The sequence below is a fragment of the Bidens hawaiensis genome, unplaced genomic scaffold, assembly GCF_021521415.1.
Source record: "Bidens hawaiensis isolate Kalapana, Puna unplaced genomic scaffold, B.hawaiensis_p1.1 tig00028274_1, whole genome shotgun sequence".
Lineage (NCBI taxonomy): Eukaryota > Viridiplantae > Streptophyta > Magnoliopsida > Asterales > Asteraceae > Bidens > Bidens hawaiensis.
The window spans coordinates 117,308-142,065 of NW_027494610.1; the positions used below are offsets into that span (position 1 = coordinate 117,308).

A 24,758-nucleotide genomic window follows, 5' to 3' on the forward strand; every position below is an offset into this window, starting at 1 on the left:
CTTTCTTTTATGATTTAATATTTATTTATACTTATATTTTACTTTTAATAATAATAATATACTTTTCCTTCCCGCCTCTTTCTCTCTCTTTCTTTCCGCCGTCCCGTCCCTCTCCTTCTCTCTTTCCGCATTCTTTTCCCTCTTGTCGCCGTCCCGCCCTTAAGCCTTGTTTCCCTCTTTTTTTCTAACTCTTTGCTTGTCCTTTGTTCCTTCCCGCCTAAGGTTGTCTGCGCAGCTCCACGCGCCAGACCCCTTACAAGGAATCCTGCGCGAAGACCACCTGTTTCAGCGATACGCGAGACGAACTCTTCTCGCAGCGCGCTAAGAATTGTAATTCTTCTCGCAGCGCGCTAAGAACGGTAGTTCTTCCCGCGACGCGCTAAGGATTGTAGTTCTTCTCGCAGCGCGCTAAGAATCGTAGTTCATCCCTCGACGCGCGAAGAATTATAGTTCTTCCCGCGGCGCGCTAGGAATTTTAGTTCCTCCCGCGGCGCGCTAAGAAATGCGATTCTTCCCGCGGCGCGCTTAGAAATGTAGTTCTTTCCGCGACGCGTTAAGGTTAGTTCTGTCTGCCTTCGCGCTCGCGCTCTCTTGACCTTCTGTGTCAGCCTTCTCGCGCTAAACCCTTTGAGTTTTCTTCTGTTTAATCTAGCCGTTTGCTTTTGTGATGTCTTATCTTCTGTACTGTTGACCTAACCTGTCTTATGTCTGAAAAGTTACTTTCGGCGCAGCATGCGCTCCAACCCCATTGGTTGACAGAAAAAGTGACTGACATTATCTTTTGAGATCTGCTTTTTCCATGCCTGACCTGTACCTTTTTCTGAACTGCCCATGCCTTTTTACTGTTCCCTGTCAGCTTTATCTTGCCCCCTGCAGCTGCCATATCTTTTGATATCTTTTGCTTTTGGAATCTTTTACTTTTTGAGATCTTTTCCCCTTTTTCTAGGGATTGTGTTCCCTAGGGTTTCCCTATAAATAATAATGTTATTTTCTTAACACATCACACACAAACACTTAATTTAACCTCCTCCTTGCTCTCTCTGCCGCCTTCCTCTCTGCCTCCGTCTTCCTTTCTATTCTGCCCTGCTTTCCGGTAATATATATATTATATATAATAATTTACTTATTAATTATGCTAACTTATAATCAAGACTTAAATCAATTCATTAAAACAATAATCTTATTTATAGGTTAACTTGTGCTTGTTTAAAGTTGGTTCTTGCTTTATCTTACACCGCATCGTTTATCATGTGAGTAATCTCGTACCTAATCCCTCTTTGCTTTTAATGTTTTGGGATGTTCATGTGTTCATACAAACTTAGAGTCTTAAACTTGTTTATGAACTTTAGTCGCGCAGTATCCCATGTGTTGAGGACGTAGACTTGGCTGTTTATTTGTATGTGTGGATCATTAACCGTCTTGTCGGTCTATTCCGCAGTTCTCATGGTACCATTAGATGAACACGGGAGAACTATCGTTTATGATTTTCTCTTTTGTTTACACATGCACAGTTTGTCTTGTTTGTGAGCTCAATTGTGAGCACTGGCAGTCTATGAATCTTAGAGTTGGTCCCGATCAGATTACACCCTTGTTGAAAACCAGACATACACATGTTGCGCGCAGATTTATTGTTATCTATGTATTGTATTAAACTTGATTTCTCACCAACACGCAAGTGTTTGACGTTTATTTTAACACATGTTCAGGTTTGCAGTAGCTGTTTTGGAGTTCGAGGACACGTAGGAAGTTCTTTATTTTGGACCTAGATTAAAATGTATCAAGACAAGTTATTGCTGTTCGAATATTTTGATTTATAATATATTGATTTATGATGCTTTATGTTATCTTGTGTTTACCCTGCGCGTGCGCGAATGAATGTATTTATTAAATATTGACACCCAATAGTGTCACGAGTAATGAAACAATATGTGGCGCCCCGATGTATAATCCGCCTTTGGTCGGGGTGTTACACTTACCCTGGCTATCCAGTTGACCGTAAGACGGCTGCGGGTACAGTGTTAAGGCAAAACCCTTCACATACCTAGCACCCGCAGGGAACAGAGGCCAAGAATACCCAACTATGAAGTCGGGTGCGGGTACAGTGTTAAGGCAAAACCCTTCACATACCTAGCACCCGCAGGGAACGGAAACCGGAAAAACCCAATTATGAAGCCGGGTGCGGGTACAGTGTTAAGGCAACACCCTTCACATACCTAGCACCCGCAGGGAACGGAAACCGGAAAAACCCAATTATGAAGCCGGGTGCGGGTACAGTGTTAAGGCAAAACCCTTCACATACCTAGCACCCGCAGGGAACGGAAACCGGAAAAACCCAATTATGAAGCCGGGTGCGGGTACAGTGTTAAGGCAAAACCCTTCACATACCTAGCACCCGCAGGGAACGGAAACCGGAAAAACCCAATTATGAAGCCGGGTGCGGATACAGTGTTAAGGCAAAACCCTTCACATACCTAGCACCCGCAAGGAACGGAAACCGGAAAAAACCCGACTATAAAGCCGGGTGCGGGTACAGTGTTAAGGCAAAACCCTTCACATACCTAGCACCCACAGGGAAGTGAAGCCGAGAAAACCTTGGCATTCCACCCAACTACAAAACGGGCACAGGTACAGTGTTAAGGCAAAACCCTCCACATACCTAACACCCGTAAAAAGTCATACCTCGGCACCCAATTGTAAGTCGGGCGCGGGTACAGTGTTAAGGCAAAACCCTTCACATACCTAGCGCCCGCAGGGGATTAAACGCCAGGAACACCTCGACAACCATAAGTCAGGTGCGGTGAAAGTATGCACAAATATTTCCATCTTTTCCTGTGGTACCATATCAATGCGTGTAAGAGTTGATAAGAGTTGATCCGTCGATGATGTCTAAATCAGCAAGCGTAACGCTATCTTCAAGAGCAACTCCATTGAAGACCAACACGTGCGCGAAATCAGACATTTTGGCTTTGACGTTGCCGATGGTGTCGGAAGGGTTGACTTCAAGATAATAGGTGATCCTTCCTTCAAGGTTCTTGATGAATATGTTCATAAATGTAAGATCATTGAGATTACTAGACTTCTTACCCTGGATCTTGCGTTGTATTTGACTGATGGTGTCCGAATCTTTGACCGTAACACGGGTGATCTTATCAGTGGTTGTTATCACTGAGATACAATCAAACAAGTAAATTAAGAACAGATAAAAAAACGTAACCATTATAATCCCACTCGTAACAACAAAATTAGGGGTGCAAACGAGTCGAGCTGCTCGTGAAAAAGCTCGATCGAGCCGAGCTTAAACGAGTTTGAGCCCAAGCTCGGGCCTAAAGGTAAGCTCGTTTGATAAAGAAGCTCAAGCCCGAGCTTCATTTATCAAGCTCGAGCTCTTAACACCACTAAGTTCTGCAAAATCATTAAAGCAGGAGCAAAATCCATTTAGTGTATAGGTAAAACAACCACCCTAACGAGTGACACTATAATTGTTTACAAAACAAATAAGCCTAAAATCTAATCTAATAAACCATTAATAAGTACAAAATAATGATCGGAAGGATCCTCACCGTTGATCTCGTAACTGCCGTCGGAGTCACTGGGGATTCTTCTCCATGAAGCCATTCCTTTTCTTTTTGCTGGTTGTGACCTCAAATGATTGATTGATTGATAGATTGATTAGGGCTTTTATTTCATTCCCAAAGGGAGTCAAGGGGCTTAGTTTACTTTAAACTAACGGACCCATTAATTATTTGAAAAAAAATTAAACTCGATTTGAAAACAGCCCGAACCCGACCCGAGAAAGCTCACTCACATGTTGACCCGTTTAATCCCATTATTTATCTATAATATATATAAACGAAAACCCAAAAATCCTATGTATCACGATGTGGTCGCTCCCCCCTTTTATGGAAGCCATCAAATTTCTTGATCTTTTAATGGAGGTCTCTCATTGATTTAACCCAAATTAATTAAATTAAAAACTAATCTTACCAATTATTTGATATGAAAATCCTACAAATTAGGAATATACTAAAATTTAATATCCAATTTAAAAAGAAAAATATATTATTTATAATTAATAAACAATTTTATAGTAAAAAACATAAGCGGGTTATGGGTCACCAAATCCAGATAGTTTTTAAACGGGTTATAACATATTAGTTATTTATGAAAGCCTTTCATCATCAAACCCTAAGTATATTATTAACTTTCTTACAATAAAGAAAATTAAAATCCAAAAAATAAATATTAAAAAACGAAAAATGTAAAACAACCATTCTCTCAAGCCATCAGATTACGTTATTTGTAAATGAAGGTTTCTCACGCATTTGACCCAATTCACGGGTAAAGGTCTCACCAAACCCAAATAACTCTTAAACGGGTTATAACATCTCATTATATTAAAAAATAATCTCATCAAATATTTGATATAAAAATCCTATAAAATAGGAATATACTAAAAATTAATATCCTATTTTATTTTAAAAAAAGATATTATTTATAATTAACAAAAAAAAACTTTATAATAAAGAAAATAAACGGGTAATGGTATCACCAAACCCAGATAGCTTTTAAACCAGATTATAACATATCATTTATTTGTGAAACCATTTCATCGTCAAACCTCAAGTATATTAATTATTAACTTTGTTACAATAAATAAAATTAAAATCCAAATATACATATATAAATATTAAAAACGAATAATGTAAAATAACCCCCGTAATACGGGGGATAAAATCTAGTTTGTTTATATTTTTAAATGTGATTTTTGTAATAGCTTAAAACTACTTTAAGATATTTATGCCAAAATTTTGTTAGTTTAAAAATAAATTTACAATGGTAAAGCACTCACTTTACTAGTGAGAGGTAGGGGTTTAAACATCACTATCCCTAATTTATATGGGAGATATGAGGGATGGCCATGGCTTGCCAGGGTTCGAGTCCTGATCTCACCTGGTTTTACCGGCTCCTCGTTGTCGTGCCGTTTGGCGGGCGTAGGGGTCAGGTTTTATCCGGGAAATCCCTTAATAGGTGGACCGCTAGGGGCTCCCTCCATTTGGACTTGTGGCCGGTTCGGGCTACCTTTAGCCAATAAAGGCCACGTACGGATTACCCGGCGTTACTTAGTTGGTCGTTCCAAAAAAAAATAAATAAATAAATTGACAAAGGTTAAACATAATAATTTAATCAAAGTGAAACTTTTATATCATCGTTACCTTTAACTTAACTTTTGTATTAATTAATTTGCATGAATAGCACATATTCTCAAATATTCTTAAGTGGCTTTATTTTGTGCTATATGACAATATAGATTACTAGCTTTTGAATCCGTTTATTACACGAGATTTGTCAAATAATAAAAATAAATAAGGTCCGTTATTTGAAAGAATGAACAAAATTAAAGGTAAAAAAAAGAAAATAATATATATAGTACAAACAATAGGAGGTCTAAAATCTCAAATTTACAAATTCGAAAAAATCTCTTCGTATATATTTACCAAAATTGTTTTGACCAGTTCCCCATGGATAAATATGATGAATGAGATGGAAGATTGGAGAATTAGAAGGAACATTATAACACATATGTCAAAATTGTTGATCCATGACCCATGGATATGTCGATAAATAAGATGAGAAATTAAAGAATTAGAAAAGCAATTATAACTCATTTGATCAAATTATTTTAGCCATGACCCATGAGTAGTTAGGATGAATGAGATGAAAAATTAGAGCATTAGAAAGAAAATTATAACCCATTTGTTAACATGGTTTTGCCCCATAACCCATGAATAGGTAGGATGAATGAGAGAATATAGATTCGGCCAAGAATAAATGTGAGATTATCACATCATCATCATTATTTTCTTTTATTAGTATAGTTAGATTAAATTAGATATGTAGTCCTTAACTACGAAAATGATATTAGATAGCATGAAAAATATGAAACATTTATGTAGCACTAGCACATGGTCATGAAATAAAAGAAGACAAGTTTACATATAACATACACAAATAAATCCTAATAATAAGCACATATGATGTAATAAAATTACACTAAAGTCGACCTTTTATATTATACATAAAGCCCCAAATCACATCATCAAAATAATTTATTGTATATTTTTGTTTAAGAATATGAATAGCAATTGTTGGACTTGGCTCTCAAGTCGAGCCAATTCAGGCAGGACTCGGACTTGGTCTTGAAACCAAGATGAGAATTTGAGCCCGAGCTCATCATATAAGGGCTTTGCATTCATTCAAGTGGTATGGGTACAAATCGTATTTAAAGAAAAATATGATCATGTTTAAAGAAAAATATGGATATAGATCGGCTGTATTTTTCATTTGTTCTCACCTCAACTCTCGATTTTTTGTGTTATTTTCTAAGTAGCATCCTGGGTCATAGTTTTCTTGCTTGAAGCATCTGTTGTATGCATTAAAACTACAATTTTAATAAGTTTTGACATGTTTTATCTTTTTTATTATTTAGGTAATGTTTATGTTACATGTGACCTTTTAGGATCATGAAAGAATGCAAATAACATCAACACAAATTTGTTTAGTCAAAACATTAAGATGTGAGATGAAGAAGAAATAGAAGATCGAAGCAGTAATAAAGATCTTATAAGCACAATAAGAAGAATCAATGCTAAGTTCTCTAATTTCTTGAATTTAGATTTCATATTCATTATTTGTTTCAAGTAAAACATCGAATTGATATCAGCGTACGTTTAGTCTGTAGGGGTGGCCATGTTAAAGAGTATTGTAGTAGTGTGTAATATCTAGAGTTGTTATCGATACCGACAATGAATTTTAAAACCTACACAAAAATGCAACAAAGAGCTGTACATAATCGCTAGAACAATATGCTAAAAATAGCTAAAAATCTGTTAACAATTTACCAATCTTCAACTCCTTTCTCTAAAGCATTGTAAATTTTGCGTAGATTTTAAGATAATAATAATAGTTGAAATGTTTTAGAATAGTTGGATTGGATTGTCTTGTTTTACCAACCAAACAACTGTAATTCAAACCATATGATTTGGGTACAATAGGTAGTTAATTAATAAAATAAATAAATAAATAAGGTTTTAGATCATTTTAAAAAGAGGTCAAATGCTAAAAGAACACGCAACTCAGAATATATATTGAAGCTTCTAGACTTTGCTTATACTGCTAACATGATTAAGCTTTTTGAATATAAAACAAAAAAGTCAACGCGTGGCTTTTTATATAAAGTTGACTTTTGAGGACATTTGTCAAGCTTATTATAAATTAAGAGGTTGAGTAACAGGAAAAAATAGATAAAAGTTTCATGACTTTGTTTGTTTATCTTATAACATATCCTGACATCTGAATATTCCTGTAAAACAATCTTTACATAAGCAGAATAACCTATGAATCAAAAGAACCTGCTACTAAAGACATTAAATAAACAATCTGACATGTTGGTAAAAAAACTAAAAACATGCAAAACTGTTAACACTCTTTATAAACACCCAATGGGTCTTACAAAATTTCTGTTACATCAAAAATACTCTAAATCCTTTCAATAAATGAATCCAAAAATATCACATCTCTGGTCTCTCCTAAGTAACCACTTGATCAACTTTTACATTCCCTTGAACAACATTTAAAGGTTTCCTCTTAAAAAGCCGAGAATTCGGAAACCGAGTTGGCGCAGCAGCAGGAGCGGGCGAGGGAGACGAGAAGCAGACCACAATCGCTGTAATATTATCAGTAGCATCCAGCCGTAAAGCTCTGTTGATGAGCTCGTTAGCACACCGTTGCGGGTCGTTATGCAGCCTTAGTTGACACCGAACTAGACCCACCGCTTCTTGATTCGACATAACATCCCAAATACCGTCACATGCGATAATCAAAAACTCATCATTATCAGTCAACACCATTTGTCTCACATCCGGTTCAGCAGTTAAAACCTTATCGTTCTTCATGTGCCAGTCTCCAAGGGCTCGGGTCACACCGAGTTGACCGTTTAAGTACCCATCTTGGTCAAAGTAACCACCTAACCGCTCACACCTTTCCTTTTCTTCACAAGTCGAACCTCGGTGGTCTTGAGTTATCTGTGATGCAGACCCGTTTCTACATATCACCGCCCGACAATCACCCGCATTGGCGGTTATCACATTTTTTCCCACAATCAGAACCGTTAAAGCCGTGGTCCCACAATCACATCTCACGCTGCATTCATCAGCTAACGCTTGGTCCGCCTGTAAAAACGCCTTGTAATGAGACCGCTCCACTTGTTTCAAGAACAAATCATTATCCAGATCGCTTTGCGGTAGATCAGAATCTTGAAAGAACAACTGCATGGCGTGTTGTTTAACATAACTTGCAGCTTCGGCCCCACCATGGCCATCGAATAGAGCATAAAAAGAGCTCGGTAGGCCCCACTTGTAAGCTTCGCCCAGATGCTTTGACAGGTCATCAATCACGATATGTTGGTCTTCATTTAATCTGCGCAATCCGATGTCCGTGTGGCTTCCTGATCGGATGCTTGTTGCACTCACACGACTTGTAGTAGACTCCACAACTGTAGTACTCTTAATAACAGCAGAACAGCTAACAGCCTATAAAACAAAATGAACGCCGTCAGTAAAAACCATCATAAATGACCGAACAACATATTCAACATATTTTAAGTTGATCCAACTAGTAATACATGCAGAGCATAGATATACAGAACATACAAAACATACATGATTTTTGCAAATAAATACTAACAGAACAGGCCTAACCATCATGTGAGTCAAAATTGGTCAAAATTATAGGAAACCAGGACAAACATGCAAAATTAAGTTTCTATTTCCTTGACTAACATAAACCGAATCATTTTAATTATTTTGCTTGTTCAATACAGGTGATGAGATGTTAATTTTGATCTTAACTTAGAGATTAGCATGTTTCACTGAAGACCAGTACCACACCGAAGCAGCACCAACCGAACACAATTTTCATGTTTTCGGTATCGATACCATTTGGTTTCGGTATTTTTAATGGTACCAGGTACCAATCTGTACCGAACCTAACCTAAACACAAATCCCAGAACCTCTACCATGTTGATTCAAACGAATATCATAAACTTAATCCAGGTATTTCCAGAATAATCCATACGACTATAATCTCTAATTAACCCAATCAATAAACATATAAACCTTAATTAAGAAAACCCAGAAGCATAAAACCCTAATCAACAAAACCCAGAAGCATCGAAACACAAATCAACCGAATCCACCGATAAACCCTAACTACCACAATCGACACACAAACCCTAATTCGCACAATCAACACATCAATCGCAAAAACCAAAGCAAACCCAGATCATCAAACACCAAATTAAACAAACCCAGATCAAAATTAGCAAAAAAAATTACCAAATTATCAGCGATCGAAACAGAATTAGACTCCGATGAAACGGCGGCGAGTTTTAACAGACTGACATTGAACTGATCACACATCATCTCTGCAGGTCCGGCAATCATCTTCTGATCCAGAATCATTATAATCGAAAGTACGTAAGGGTTATTGAACGCGAAAAAGAGTTGAAGAAGAAATTGGGGGTTTTTCGTAAGCAATAGCAATTTGATGAAATTAGGGTTTGGTGTGTGTGTGTGGTGTGGTTATTTATATAGTAGATGGTGCGTGTAGGTCAATCAACTAATTTGTACGCGTTATTATTTGAATAAATGGAATCTGTGGTCAATAATAAACCAAAATATCAACGAAAATATAGAGATTTTGTTTCAAATATCTATTTTTTTTATTATTTTCTTAGGTATTAAGTATAAAATAATTTTTTTAAATTCTTTCTGTTAAGCTTTTAAGCTAAAATACAGTGATATTGGTTTAAAATTTCTACATTTTTATTATGGTAAGTAACTAAGTATCATGACTATTAATTTCTTAGGTATTAAGTATTAAATAATGCTTTGAAAACATTAGTTTAATATAAAAAAAGTTGTTTGAAGACTTGTAGTTAAACGTTAATTTTTTTTAAGCTTTTAATAGAAAATATAGTGATATTTGTTTAAAATGTCTATTTTTTTATTATGGTAAGTATCATGAGTACTATTTTGTTATGTATTAAGTATCTTAAAATGCTTTGAAAACATAAATTTTAATATTTAAAAACTTGTTTGAAGTTAAAATTTTTTTAAAAAAATTGTAAGGTTTGAAGTCAGTGTTGCAGAAATTGAATATAAATTTAATTTAATTTAATTTAAATAAGTTTAAATTAAGTGAATAACATAATTTATTTTATTGAACTTGTAATATTTTTTTATCGTTTTAAAGTTATAATGATATCAGGAAAATAAATTCATAAGCTTAGATAACAAAATATCTATTTAAATTTAGTAGTGATATTTGTTTTGAAATATCAATATATATTAGTTATTTTGTTGTATTGTAAAACTTTGTTAAAGTTGTACTTTGATATTTTCTTATTAAGATTGTTAGAAAAATCTTAATAAAATTAAAAATTTTCTTGAGAATCAAACTAACAAATCGAATATAATTTAAATTTAAATGAACTAGAGTTAAGTTATTAATATAATTTATTTTATTGAAGTGGCAATATTTTTGGATAGTCCTGAAATTGCCAAAAATATCTGGAAAATAAGTTCATAGATTAAACAAGATACATATCTATTTAAAGTTTATGATTTTAGTTTTTTTTATTATTATTTTTTTATTTTTAGTTGCATAATATCTTGGAATAATTAATTATGTGGTTGTAAAGGTTTGTTTAAACACTATAACTATTAAAAACAAAAGGAAAGAAAGAAAGTTAGTTTAGAGGGTTACCTCTTTAAGTGGCCCGACCAATTAATATAAAACTAACTTGAAGTGGATTAAGAATGACATAACATAATATGTGTTTAGAGACAGCTTAATATTGGTTTTGTCACGCCCCGACCAAAGGCGGCGGACCATACCGAGGTGTAACGATTGTCCATAAGCACATGACACTAATTAAAGTGACAGTATTTAATAAACTCATTTCATTTCACAACATAAAAAATGTCACATAACAATTATCCATTAAATAACCATAAACAAGATATCACAAAATATGGCAAATTTGATATTGTTTATTTTTACTAATATCCTAAGGTCTTTGATGTCGTTTTCTTCACAATCATAAATCAACCAAGATGCAAACTTGCAACATTTCATAAAATAAAGTTTGTCAACACAAAGGTTGGTGAGCAATTCATAAGTTTAATCATATTAGTATATAATAAAGATAGCCACAAAACTTGCATACGAAACGATAAATAAAAGTGGTAATTTGGATAAATAGATATCGCTAAATACATTAGCGACACCTAGCTATAAGGGGATGCCAAATAGTCTAAGATTTTATAGTTATCGTTAATTGCATTACGTTAACGACACCTTGCTATAAGGAGATGCCAAATAGTCTAGGATTTTATAGTTCCACCAACCAAAAGCGATAAACACATAGGCATATAAGCATAGAACACCAAATCGAGCAATTATTTAGGTAAAGTATACAACTACGTTTGTGGTTTAAGATTCAAATATAAAGCATTTTGTTGAATAAGTATGAAATATCACCCCCAAAATAAAAGATGGAAAATGTGGTATGAAGTACTCACCTTCAAGTAGTAAACTTGAAAGATGATAATTTGGAGATTTGTCGGAACGACGAGTTTAACGCACAATGCCTAAAAAGAAAAGAAGTCTTGAATTTAGAAAGGTTGTCTTGAAAATCTTTAAACAAAATAAATGTTGAGAAATGTAAATAATTAAAGTTCAAGGTTTAAAATGTGACTATTTAAGAATTTATAATAATAACCCTTTAAAAATGTAAGTTTGCTCGAAACCGGGTTAAAGTATCTAACCTTAATATTTACTCAACCTATGTTAAGTAATAAGGTGGGTAAAATGCAAGAATGCAAATCCCTTTGGAATGAAGATACTAAAATGGTTTTTTTTTATCGAGTGTTCGGGTTGTCGGTTCGGGTCTTGATAATTGGTCAAACCCAAAGTCAACTTTCCAAAATATTGAATGTTATGAGATAACTCAATAAAATTTAATAAGACTTAACCAAGTATGTAGTTTCATTGTTTTATAACTAACAACGCACGTTAAGCGAGTGTTCGGTTTTGTCGGTCCAAACTTTGTTATGAGATCAAGTTGGATCCAACATTTCCAAGTACTTAAGAAAATATTAAAAAATCAATTTGTTACTATTTTTAAAGAAATATATAAGTTTTGATGGTTAAAAAAAACACGTTTGTGTGTCTTAAGCGAGTAAGAATCAGTTTGGTTCGGTTTCCATCTCACAACAAGTTCATAGATGGTTTCCACATGTCCAAACACTAAGTAACTTGTATAATAATGTACAAATAAAAATACTTTAAGTTTTACAACCAAAAGTTAACAATAAAGTCTTTAAACAAAAGTTCGGTTTTCGGTTCGGATCGTGTTTTGGGTTAAGACCGAGGTAAGATTCTACAAACCCATAACCATAGAATTTGTAAAAATGATTTTAGAAACTTAGATCTAACAATAAGTATGTTTAAACAATTATTTAACAAAACTAGTAACAAAGTTCAGTTTACAGTTTAGAGCTATTTACGGTTAAACCGAAGTATAGACTCTTAAAAACCCATAACCATGGAATTTGTAAACATGACCAACAAACTAAAATAAGCAAGATTAATATGTATGAACAAGTTATATAGATGTATATATATCAAGGACACGAAGTCCTCCATGAAGCCTTGCCTTATGAGGTCCGAAACCTCACCGACCGGAATCGGAGAAGTAACTACCAAAGGTAAACAAGGGGTGTATATTATATATATGTTGCACAACCATAAACAAGTATGAATAAAGCTACATAAACTAATTAAGATGAAAGACTAAAAACCTTCAAGAACACTTAAGAAGATAACCTTGAATCTTTGATTTTTGAGAGAGTTTTTTTTTTTTTAGAGTTGTAGCAAGGGAAAACGAAAAGGAAAGGTGGTGTATATATAGAGTAATGTTGGTGGTCAAATATGGGTGTGAGACAAAAGAGTTTTCATGCAAAATGGATCAAGACAAAAACACAAAACAACAAAAAAATAAATAAATAAATAAATAAATAAAAATAAAAATAGGATGTTTTCAAGACCCAACAAGTGTGAAACAATATTGTAACATAAATCCATCATTTTGATTATAACATAAGCTTCGGTTTACAAATCGGGTCGTTTTACATAATAAACAAATACAAAAACGAATACAAACAAGACCCGAAATTGACGAATGTCACAGGCTTGATATTTAAAATCGTGTCGGTTTAGCTTGACTCGGCTTGAATTTTGAACCAAGCTAAACACTGAGCTTGACTTTCGGCTCGTTTACAAATAAAGGCATTTTTCAAATGAATTGTTTCAAAACATTTTAAGAGTAAGTTCCTAGTCATGATCAATTTGTGGGGGAGGGAGGGGGGGGGGGAGGTGATTGATATTTATCATAGTCGGTTAGGCAATGTGTAATGGGCGACACATAGGGGCGATATAGGGCGAGAACCCCCCCCCCCCCCCTTTCAGCGAAAAGGTGGGGGGGGCGACATAGATTTGCCGCATGGTATTTTTTTTGAATATTATATTAGTATGTGTGTGATATATATATATACATGATGTGATGGGGCTACAACACTACTACACCTCTAAAATGAAAATCGTTCATCTGCTAACGTGACGTCACTTGTCGAAAATCGCCTCTATTTTATAATCATCCACTGCATACAGCCTTAGTATTAAGGATAATAGCAAAGCTAATGTTAGGTAAGCAGTGACTTGTAGGGTCACTTTTTAATGAAGTGAATTATAAAAGATACCATTAACTCTTGATACATAACAAGTGTAATCCATGTGAAACCATTGAGACCTTTTATAACTAATATAAAATCATGCACTTTTATCTCCTTTGTGATTTTCTAACCTTTTTTTCATTCAAAAATAAATGTTTATGAAGCATTCAAATAATTTAATTAGGTGGAATTAAAGGTATGTTAGTAAACATATGGATTTTCAAAAGAGATGGTTTTTATTTTTTGGAACAGCTTGAAAAGGGATGGATGATGACATGAAGCCCATTACACCAACAAACTTTTTCGGTGGATACAAGTCCTAACTTCTTGATTTCTAAGTATATGTGTATGTATCAGTACTAGTTAAATAAATATAATGTTATATACATTAGTAATTGCAATTTAAAAATTAATCAATTATAAAACAGTATTTTAAGTTAAGATAGTTTAGAAAAACGTACTCTCATATTTTCGATTAAGATGTGTACTTATATAGTTAGTAGCCTTGTTATCATCTTATTGTAGGAATTCCTTACTCAATTGCGATGTACGCCATGACATCTTGTGTTGAAAGGTTATTTCTTAAAATATTTGTGCATTAATTTTACGAAATTAGAAAATGTTATTTTATGAGTTTTATTAAATTAAAATATTTATCAATCCGACTTGTTTTCATTACAAGTGTGGTAATCTTTTAACGTTTTGTTTGCCCGACCCATCTTTTGCTAACTCATAATGAAATATTCTGGACCTGTTACTAAACTTATAATATGTGATAGTGAGGGTGCATGATGACATGGTGTGTGCTGCATGGGATGATACCATAAGGAGTTTGATAACGAGAAAGATGAAACATGATTATGGACTGTTGACGAAGTTGTAGAGATGATGATTATAGTTAGTAGGGATATGACTCTCGACTAGTATAGGGTGGTGGTGATGGTTTTGGAACAAACAAATATTGAAAAAAATAAATAAACAATGAAAGGGATCATATAAAAACGAAATTTATGTGCGATACGTGTTAAGAAAATAAAATGTGACGTCATTTTTTTTAAAACCAACATAATAGATATTTTGTTAGTTTATTTTGTTGTATTGCAATAACTATTACGCTAGTTATAAAGTTATAGCCCAATAATTATTACTTCAGTTTAAAAACTTTTTTAGCACATAAATTTTCTTCATTTCACATAATTTGTACGTTACCTTTTGTTTTATTCTTCAAAGATGCGAAATTTGGTTTTGAATTAAATAACTAAAATTTTTTAATAGATTAATTTTAAAAAAAGTTTACTTTACACAATAATATTTTTAATTTTTAAAGACGAAAAGAGAATAAGATTGTTATATTGGCACATAGTATGACAGTAACAAAATTAATGGACGACCCATAGTCACATACTCACATATACATCATATGGCAATAAAAGGAACTATATCTCGTAAGTTGAAACACTAATAATCGTACGTGTAATAATATAATCCACATATTATAGTGGAACAAAAGTGTGAGTAATATGCTATTGCATGATTCTAACATGTACTATTTTTATAAGAATGGTTTTTGTAGATATATATGCTTTTGGAGACTTCTCATGTCTAGTCGTTTAGTGGCTTCATACTTTTCCCTTCTAAGATTCTAAAGAGTCCTTAATTTGAGTTTATACTCACAAAATAATAAAAAATCGTATTGTTATTATAATTGGGATACGGTCCTCGATTCCCATCCAAATCTGAGAGGCAATCGAGACCGTACATCGTGAAAGTTGGTGGGAATAATTCCAAACACTAAATTACCACCTGTAGAATTTAAATTATAATTATAATTACTTGGATAATTTAGCATCTAAATTCATTTTTGGTTAATAATTTGTATTTGTTCATTTGAAAATCCGAGTATGAGTTTTGAAGAAGACAAATTTGTTTTCTAGAAATATTTTTTTTTTGCCTTGTAAACGACTTTAAAACATGCTTGGACCGGTAGATTAGACGATATGTATTTACGTTATTCGACTACCTGACAACAATGACTACACAAAATTTAATATTTTTAATTTTAGGTTTATATATTTGTAACTAGCTTTAGTTGGCAATCTTTTTGGTAGTGTTAATTTTTTGTTATATTAATTAACTAGCTTAAGAACCCCGTGTATTACACGGTATAAGTTAATGTATAAATTACAATGAATAATTTAATAAATAATTTAATAGAAATAGAATAAAAAGATAATTAATGTAAAAAGTAATACCACTGGAAGCAGCATTTAAAACAATGAGATTTTTAGATATGAAGGATGTAGTTAAAGTCTTTCACAAAAATGTTTTTCACTCCATACCCTAAATCATAAACGAAGAAAACACTAAATTTTCCTTTTTGAACAGCTTTCATGATATCCTTATAAACACACTGTTGTTCAACTGTCACAATAGTCTTATACTAAATATAAAAAATGAAAAATTTGTCTATGATTTTTAAGACTTATTAAACATTGGATATTTGTAAAAAATAAACAAAATTATTATAGTTTTCTTCAATATAATGATGTCTCAAAAATTAAATGTTAGTGTATTCTTTAAACACAAATTCTTTTATATACATTTTAATTTTAAAGAAATTATCTTTATGACACGTAATTATTATATATATTAAATTAATATTTTTTTTATATTAAATATGTTTACAATATAATTTATAGCATTAATAATTCAATTAATAGAGATTGACTAATTAATAATATGTTGAATTTATAATCAATACTATATTTAGAACAAAGATATTTTTTTTTGTTTTCTATCAATAGAAGGGAAGTGATTTAGGTGGGAATTCGATAGTGAGGATTAACCTCTGAATGCCTGTGTCCAAATTATTTTCTTTTATTAGTATAGGTAGATATATAATTTAAAAACATAGGAAAGCAGGGAGTGGAGTATTAAAAATCATTTTTAAATCTTACAACTTACATAATATTATTATTATTATTTAATTTTTTTTTCAAACCTAAATTCGACCATCCAACCGTCACCTGACTGAACCGGACACATGGCTAGTCCGCGATCCAACTTGCGTTAAGTATACATGTAAACTTTAGAAATATGTGGACAATTAGTCACAAAATCCACTATGTAATACAAACGTGCAAAACTTTCTTTCCTTTGTGTGGGCCTAATTGGTGTCACAAAAAAGAACTTCATTTTCTTGTATCACATCACACTTTTGACACATGTGTTTCCAATTATAAGTTATTTGGACAACAATAAACTTAAAATTGTTTCTAACAATAACGATAACGACTATTTTAATAATCAATTCAAAGACACGTGTTTATATTGTAACCGATCAATAACTCAAAAGGTTTGTGTACCATGTTTGCATACGTTTACTTGTAACCTACACATAATTTTATTGATGGTAGTGATACTTAACTTAGAAAATAGTATACTTGTATGCTGGTCTTTTTGATAGCCTCTTAATAATTCCATTAAGAGACTATTAATGAATTGGTTAGGGTAGAGCATGCTTTTATTTAAAAGACAACTTTCAATAATTCATGGAGCCTTTTAATAAGTTTTGGAAACGTGTTGAACAATTCGGAGGCTACCTCTTAATCAGTCAGACCACTTAATGGTTTAGCACAAAATTATCAAGCAGCCTCGTAGTTCATCTATTTGGTGCTTCACAAATTCCTACGTTAAAAGAATTGATTCAAACAAGCCAATATGTTAACCTAAACTAAAATGGATTGTTTCAACTTAAAACTCATTTAACTCATTACATGGCCCATCTTCCATGTCCATCTAGCCACCTTGAAATTTATGGGTTGAGTTTAGTGAGTTTGGATAAGTTTCGAGTGATCTTTTTGAACGTTGTCCTAAACGATCATTCGTGAACTTAATTCTATTAAACAGTATAAGTTTTGGTATAAACGGCATATCCAAACCCAAAATGATAATTGATCTTTGCAAAATCCAAGCTTCATTTTCTTGTATCTCATCAAACTTGACACACTGTTTCTAGTTTACGTTATTTACACAACTATGATTTTTAATACAACTCTTGTAATAATATCAAACACACCTCTTTTATTTCTACTACAAAGATACGTGTACAAATATATCAATAAAATAACCAAAAAAAGGTTTTATAACACGTATGCTTACATTTATTCACACACAAAATATACGAAGAAACAATATATTGAGTCAAACTTTATTGATGATGTAACAATTATTGAAAGGAAACATTCAAGAATCTTAAAATGCCAATTTTGGCTACATCACAAGTTACAATGAGAATCCTTAAACATAAGCATCAGGGTTTTTGACGAGGTAGGCTTCCACAACTTTGTAAAGCCCTAAGACCTTTTCTTTGCCGGCTTTTAACTCGTCTTCCTTGATCTCAAAATCACCATGTGTGTAAATAGTTGTGATCATTTTGGAGATGGTCCCACCAACGGGTGAACTCTCAAACTTAATATCGTAGCACACCTTTTCTACCTTGTCTGATATTCCATTTCCTTCGATCAAAGTGTACCTGTATGTGAATGTGTTCTCATCGAGTTCATCAATTTGGTGCTTCACAAAGCCTGCATTAAAGAATTTAAGCAAATTCAAGTCCACGGAGATAACAGTTTTAATCATCTAGTATGACATTGGTCAATAAATTAGTTTAGGTACATATATATTAAATATGTAAAATCAACAAAGTTAGCAAAAATATGGACGTGTATATATAAAAAAGATAGTGTGCGTGCGGTTGTTGATTAACCGGACCTTTCTATCAACCCAAACTTACAATGATTTGTTTTGAACTGGACAAATTTAGACATATTAGACAACAATTAGTCACCTTTAATAACTTGTATCTAGACAAATGTGAGTTGTATAACTTTACCTCCAGCAAAGTAAATTAGCTTAATGCTTCCGGCACCACTATCGCCTTTGATGATCTCGATGCTTTTAATAGCATCTGGCAAGAGTTTTGGCATTAAATTGTGCAAGTCAATTATTGAGGCCTTGAAAATCCTAGCCGAGGGGATTGATGAGGTGTGCTCGTCGGTGTATGTCAAGATACCCATAATTTTCAAGGCTAAAAGACCTATAATTGGTTAATTGAGTGTTTGGGTTTATGGAGATTGATGCTTTATATGGGTTGTATTTATAGGTTAAAAAGCGGATCAAGATTTTGGCTAGTTCTTAGAAATGGCTAGAGCTTTTTAAGGTTGTACTTGGCGCAAATGTAATCGTACCTTGCATTGGTGTACACATTCTAATTCTTGTCCACACTCCGAATGGGCTTAAGCACAATAACACATTTACATCAAACAAAATTTAGAATCAGTCATCACTAGTTTTAGTTTTAGTTTTAATGTTTATTGCAAGACATCCACTTTATCGGCTCTTTTCTTATTTCGTGTCTCTTTGGTTATTTTAGAAGACATAAGTTCAAAACTAGTTATAAAAATACAAACATTTATCGGATTTATATATAAAAATCAACCAATGTTAACATTAAATATATTAAAAGTATATATATATGTAGGCATGAGTGGAGCTAGAGGACCGTTTGAGGGGATCATTGATCATTCGAACACGTCTTTTATTTTTAGTATATCCCTATTTTATAGGATTTTCATATCAAATATTTGATAAGATTAATTTTTAATATAATGAGATGTTATAACCCGTTTAAGAGCTATCTGAGTTTGGTGAGAGCTTTATCCGTGAATTCGGGTCAAATGCGTGAGAAGCCTTCATTTACAAATAAAACAATCTGAATTTTTCGTTTTTTAATATTTATTTTTTGGATTTTAATTTTTTTTATTGTAATAAATTTAATAATATACTTAGGGTTTGATGATGAAAGAGTTTCATAAATAAGTGTCGTTTAAAAGCTATCTGGATTTGGTGACCCATGACCCGCTTATGTTTTTTACTATAAAATTGCTTATTAATTATAAATAATATTTTTTTCTTTTTAAATTGGATATTAAATTTTAGTATATCCCTATTTTATAGGATTTTCATATCAAATAATTGGTAAGATTAAATTTTAATTTAATTAGATGTTATAACCCGTTTAAGAGTTATCTGGGTTTGGTAAGACCCATACCCATGAATTTGGGTTAAATCAATGAGAGGTCTCCATTTAAAAATCAAGCAATCTAGTGGCTTCCATAAAAGGGGGAAGCGACCACATCACGACACGTAGGATTTTAGAGGTTTCATTTATACATATTATAGATAAATAAGGTAAGATTTCCCAGACTTAACATTGTATCATGCCTAAACTAATCTTGGTTATCTAATCGCTATCGGTTTCTACCCTAGCTTATCCCTCCCAGTGATCGTTCCTCTCTGATTGATCATTCTTCAGTGACATTTGTTATTTTTCTGTATCTTTTTATCTTCTCTTTTAATTTTTGTCTTGTCTAGTTGTATCTTTGCTATGACATTTATTGATTTTCAGTTTTGTTTCTGATTCTTTAATAGTTTAGCTCATCTCAACAAACAATATAATATCATTAGTTAAATAATCAACAAAAGTTTCAAGTTTAGAGAGGGAGAGAGAGACAGAGATGAGTTAAACTTTTTTTTGTTAATAGCTATAAAGTGATATTAGTTTATCATAAACTTCAATTATTTTTTTATTATCTACATGTATTATCATACTAATGAATTGAATAATTAGTAAAAAGTATTATACATTCATGTGACGTAAGGAGATGGGAAAATTGCGTTATTATTATTGCGTAATTGTAATTACGCCCTTTCTCCACCATGTATAATATTTTTCATAATGTAGTTTAATATTAAAATGGACAGATAAACTCATATTTGCACAGAATTCTCTATCTTTATGAAATTTATAAAAGCGCCCCTCAACTCTAAGGTAAGTACAGAAACCACTATTTCTTTGTTTAAATTGAAACCAGGAAATTACAAATTACTACTTTCTTGTGCATGCTACTCGTGACGAACCCTCGCTTTATCAAACTTAAAAGCGTTATGATAATTTTGAGATGGTTAACTAGAAAAGGATTGAAGCGTTATCAAACCTCAACAATTGGTCGGCATGATATGGTTGGTGGATAATTTATAATGATAAAAGCCATCTTGAATTGCCTTAATTTGTTGAGCGTTTTACAATGGTTTCCATTGTATTACTATTTGGTTTCTCTATAAGATTCACAACTAATTTTGCTTCACCAGGGAGAACATCCACCAATGCCCAATACATGAGTAGTGCCCTTGATCGTTTTTACCCTTGTGTAATCCAAAGTCGTTTTACCATCGACCTTTATTCCATATCAAACTTTGTCGACACCATCGAACTCTCTTTACAACTTTCACTTCATTGTTTATGTACCTCTATCAAGTTACTAAACGATTACAACAAAAATAAAACTGAGAGAATCTTCCTACTACACATCGGCATGTAAAAATAAATATATTTATATATTTATCGTATGACCATTATAATAATTTATATAATAAATAGATCAAAATAATAAACAAGTATACCTTATTATATATTATCTTGGTAATTGTTGATAGACCATATTATCTCATTAGTTAATAAAGGGTTCCTCTGGGTATATTTAAGGGAGACTAATTAACATCAAAGAGGTTACACGAAAACTGTAACATCCAACTTTTGTTAAATAATAAATGACATAAAGTTTTGTTATTAACTGTGTGTCGTTAAGTTAGTTGGGTGTTAAAGTGTTTGGATAAGAATTGGAATTGTGAGTGGGTTGTGGGGCCCATAGCCCCTATATATATAATCCAACACATCCTTTCTTTCACCACTTTTCTTTCCTTTCATCAGACACACCCACTCAAGAACACACAATTTCTCTCTCAAGACCCGAATCCAAATCCGGGTTAAAGTAAGGAAGATCTTGGTGTTCAAGTGTCTTCAAGTAACAAGAATCACGTCCAGATCCTCGAGTCGTCTCAGATCCGAACCGAATCCGAAGCAAAAGGTAGGTTTCAGTTTAAATGGTTAAGTTTTTAGTCGGTTTCGACATGCAAACTGATAAGATGATAGATCGGGCTGTGAAATGTAAGAAAAACATAAACTTGGTGAGTTATAACCTCACGGGTATGTTATAGGACAAAAAGGTGATGTTCGGACCTCATAAAACACGGGTATACAAATTTGGTACAACCCAAAACCCATAAAAAGGGTAAAATCAGGTCCTAATAAAGAGTCACGGAGTAAAATAGCTTTAAAATGGCAAAAAAAAGAAGAGATGTAAAAAAAATGGATTTTTCCCACGAGAAGAGAAATTCTTCCATGAGAAGAGAAATTCCATAAGAAGCGAAATTCTTCCATGAGAAGAGAAATTCTTCCATGAAAAGAGAAATTCCATGAGAAGAGAAATTCTTCCATGAGAAATTCTTCCATGAGAAATTCCATGACCCCCGTTAGCTGAGGGTTTCATTAGCATAGATATAAGAGAAACTAGTAACAGATAATTGACACGCGTAATGTATTGTACAGTTAGCCGTGCACAACTAAGGAAGGGCATTACCATCAACGGTGAGAGAAACCGACTCCAGGTGAGTTTCTAGCCCCTTATCTGTTATGTTTTTGGGGCTGTGTGCATACCCAATGTGACAGTTGTTAATACACTTACCTTAAGTGGAGAGTGTATGATACGCGTATGATATGTGTATGATATATGTATGATTAAGTATTGAATGTTATGATAGAATGTTTATACGAATGAATATGTATGTATGTGTGTGTGTGTGTATATATATACATGATTAGAAGATATGTATAGTATGCACGTATGAAAATAAATGTATGAAAGAGTGAAGAGACAGGTATGGTTGTATGGTTAGTTGAGATAGAGGGACCAGACCCTAATAATATCTGAGACAGAAAGGACCAGGCCCTAATAATATCTGAGACGGAAGGGACCAGACCCTAATAATATATGAGACAGAAGGGACCAGACCTTAAAAATATCTGTGATGGTAGAGATGGTGTAGCCTATGTTATACCATAGGGGATTAAGAAAGAAAGTATGAGAGCACGAATGAATGTATGTATGTATGTAAAGCAAGAATGAAAGAAATAATAGTAAGTAAAGTCCGAAATACATATCTCCAGACACGTATTAGTAAGAACATGAATGTACTGTATGTTAATTGATTAACTAGAACTCACTCAGCGTAGCTGACTTTTAGTATGCACACAGGTGAATAGGATGCGACGGGTTGCTTAAGGGAAGACACGTGGCAACAAAGTGAAGACTGGCATCGAAGAAAAGAAGATTCACGTGTCGTTTACGTTACCTTTTAAGACTTAATGTATTTTGTTTAAAACAAGCACTTATGTTATGTAAGAATGTTTAATATTATGTATTCCGCGAAAGGTTTTTTATTAACTCTGATTTTAGAACTGTGTTTATGAGTAAATCCAACGCCAAAGCAGGGCTTCCGGGAATGGGGCCTTACAAAAACACACATATATACAACACAAAATTCGTGACCCTCTTTCTCTCTAATTGGGTTCTCTTTCAAGAATCCTAATTCTCATCCTTAACAATACATCAAAATGGGAACACGAACAAGCTGACAATCATGCCTGGAAGTTTCTCATTTGCTGCTGCTACCCTCTCTGCTATAACATGTACACACACTAATTAGTTTTAGCAAATTAATCATGTATCTATTATAATCGTGAGGAATTTGATCAATATGTGGTATCAAGAGCGATGTTGTTTAATCGGTTCTTCATGGTTTTCCATTGAATTTGAATTAACCGGAAGACATGAACCTAAAGCCTTGATAAACCTTAACATTGTTCTTATTTTGAAATTGGGTTTTGTTTAAATTTTTATATAATCCGGTTTATTATTAAAAACCGATTTCATATAACAAACTAATTAAAATTGTAGCAGTTTTCGGTGATGTTCTTGATGTTCATTATGGGTCAAAAATAACATGTAAGTTGGTTCAAATTCGGATCTTGATTGTGTTAATTAGATAAACAAAACTCCAAAGTTTTTTTTTTGAAATTTGAGTAATTAATGAGAATATAACTTCGAAATTAATAAAATATTGGAGATAAATATGATTCTTAAGAATTTGAACCAAAATCTAATTACCTTATTTTAGCTTTCGATTTCACCGAAATCTAATTTAAAAACCGAATCTTGGTTTACACCGAGATCTCATTTAAAAACTGAGATCTTGGTTTACACCGAGATCTCACTTAAAATCGAAATCTCGGTTTACACTGAAATCTCACTTAAAACTGAAATCTTGGTTTAAACGGAAATCTCAATTCATAATCGAGAACTCAAGATTGACCGAAAACTAAAGGTGAACTGTAAACTAAAGGCTGACCAAAAACACAAGGTTGGCCGAAAACCTTAGTTTGATCGGCGCTAACGGGGGGTTTGCTATTAACTGATAAATTGTTTTTGTAAACACTAAAAATTCATAAAAATCTTTTCCAAAACATAAAAGCTTTACTTGTATGAGTTTTGATGTTTTTAATTCTGCCCAAAGGTGATGTGTTATATCTATTCCTCATTCAAGTTTAACTATAAGCTTTGATTAATTTTGCCTAATTGATTTAAATGCTTCACTTCCACCCCAATGTGATGTGTTACAATTATATCCAACAAAGTTAACTCATGTATAACTAAAATAATTGACTCACTTCTTCTCAAAGGTGATGCGTTACAGCTAAACAACATAACTTAAATGGCCCTCCAAGTGATTAACATATATCCTAGAGATCATTGATAAAAAAAATTACCTTTTTGTTGTATAATCCCTATATATTAAAAGAAAAAAGGTTTCGACACGTGTCACCATATTAAGCATTCTACACACGTGTCAACCTGTGAGCCACTTTGCTTATATGAGCCAATTTG

The 24,758-nt window shown here is 33.0% G+C and overlaps 3 protein-coding genes across 3 annotated transcripts in view; all 3 read right to left on the bottom strand.

Annotated features, from left to right (window-relative positions):
- The window catches only part of LOC143576723 (uncharacterized), a 57,825-nt gene extending 54,214 nt beyond the window's left edge, over window positions 1-3,611 (bottom strand). The window contains exon 1 of the mRNA XM_077060752.1: window positions 3,561-3,611. The gene's annotated coding sequence lies outside the window, so the exon portion shown is untranslated. The remainder of the gene's footprint in view (window positions 1-3,560) is intronic.
- Window positions 3,612-7,466: 3,855 nt separating this feature from the next.
- On the bottom strand, window positions 7,467-9,580 carry LOC143576735 (putative protein phosphatase 2C 47). The gene is made up of 2 exons (XM_077060761.1): window positions 9,394-9,580; window positions 7,467-8,588 (listed from the first exon to the last, which is right to left on the bottom strand). The coding sequence occupies exons 1-2, from the start codon at window positions 9,517-9,519 to the stop codon at window positions 7,587-7,589; spliced, it is 1,128 nt and encodes a 375-aa protein (XP_076916876.1). The 5' UTR covers window positions 9,520-9,580; the 3' UTR covers window positions 7,467-7,586.
- Window positions 9,581-18,053: 8,473 nt separating this feature from the next.
- Window positions 18,054-18,962, bottom strand: LOC143576736 (major allergen Pru ar 1-like). Its single transcript, XM_077060762.1, has 2 exons — window positions 18,749-18,962; window positions 18,054-18,440 (listed from the first exon to the last, which is right to left on the bottom strand). The coding sequence occupies exons 1-2, from the start codon at window positions 18,930-18,932 to the stop codon at window positions 18,154-18,156; spliced, it is 471 nt and encodes a 156-aa protein (XP_076916877.1). The 5' UTR covers window positions 18,933-18,962; the 3' UTR covers window positions 18,054-18,153.
- Between the last annotated feature and the right edge of the window lie 5,796 nt (window positions 18,963-24,758).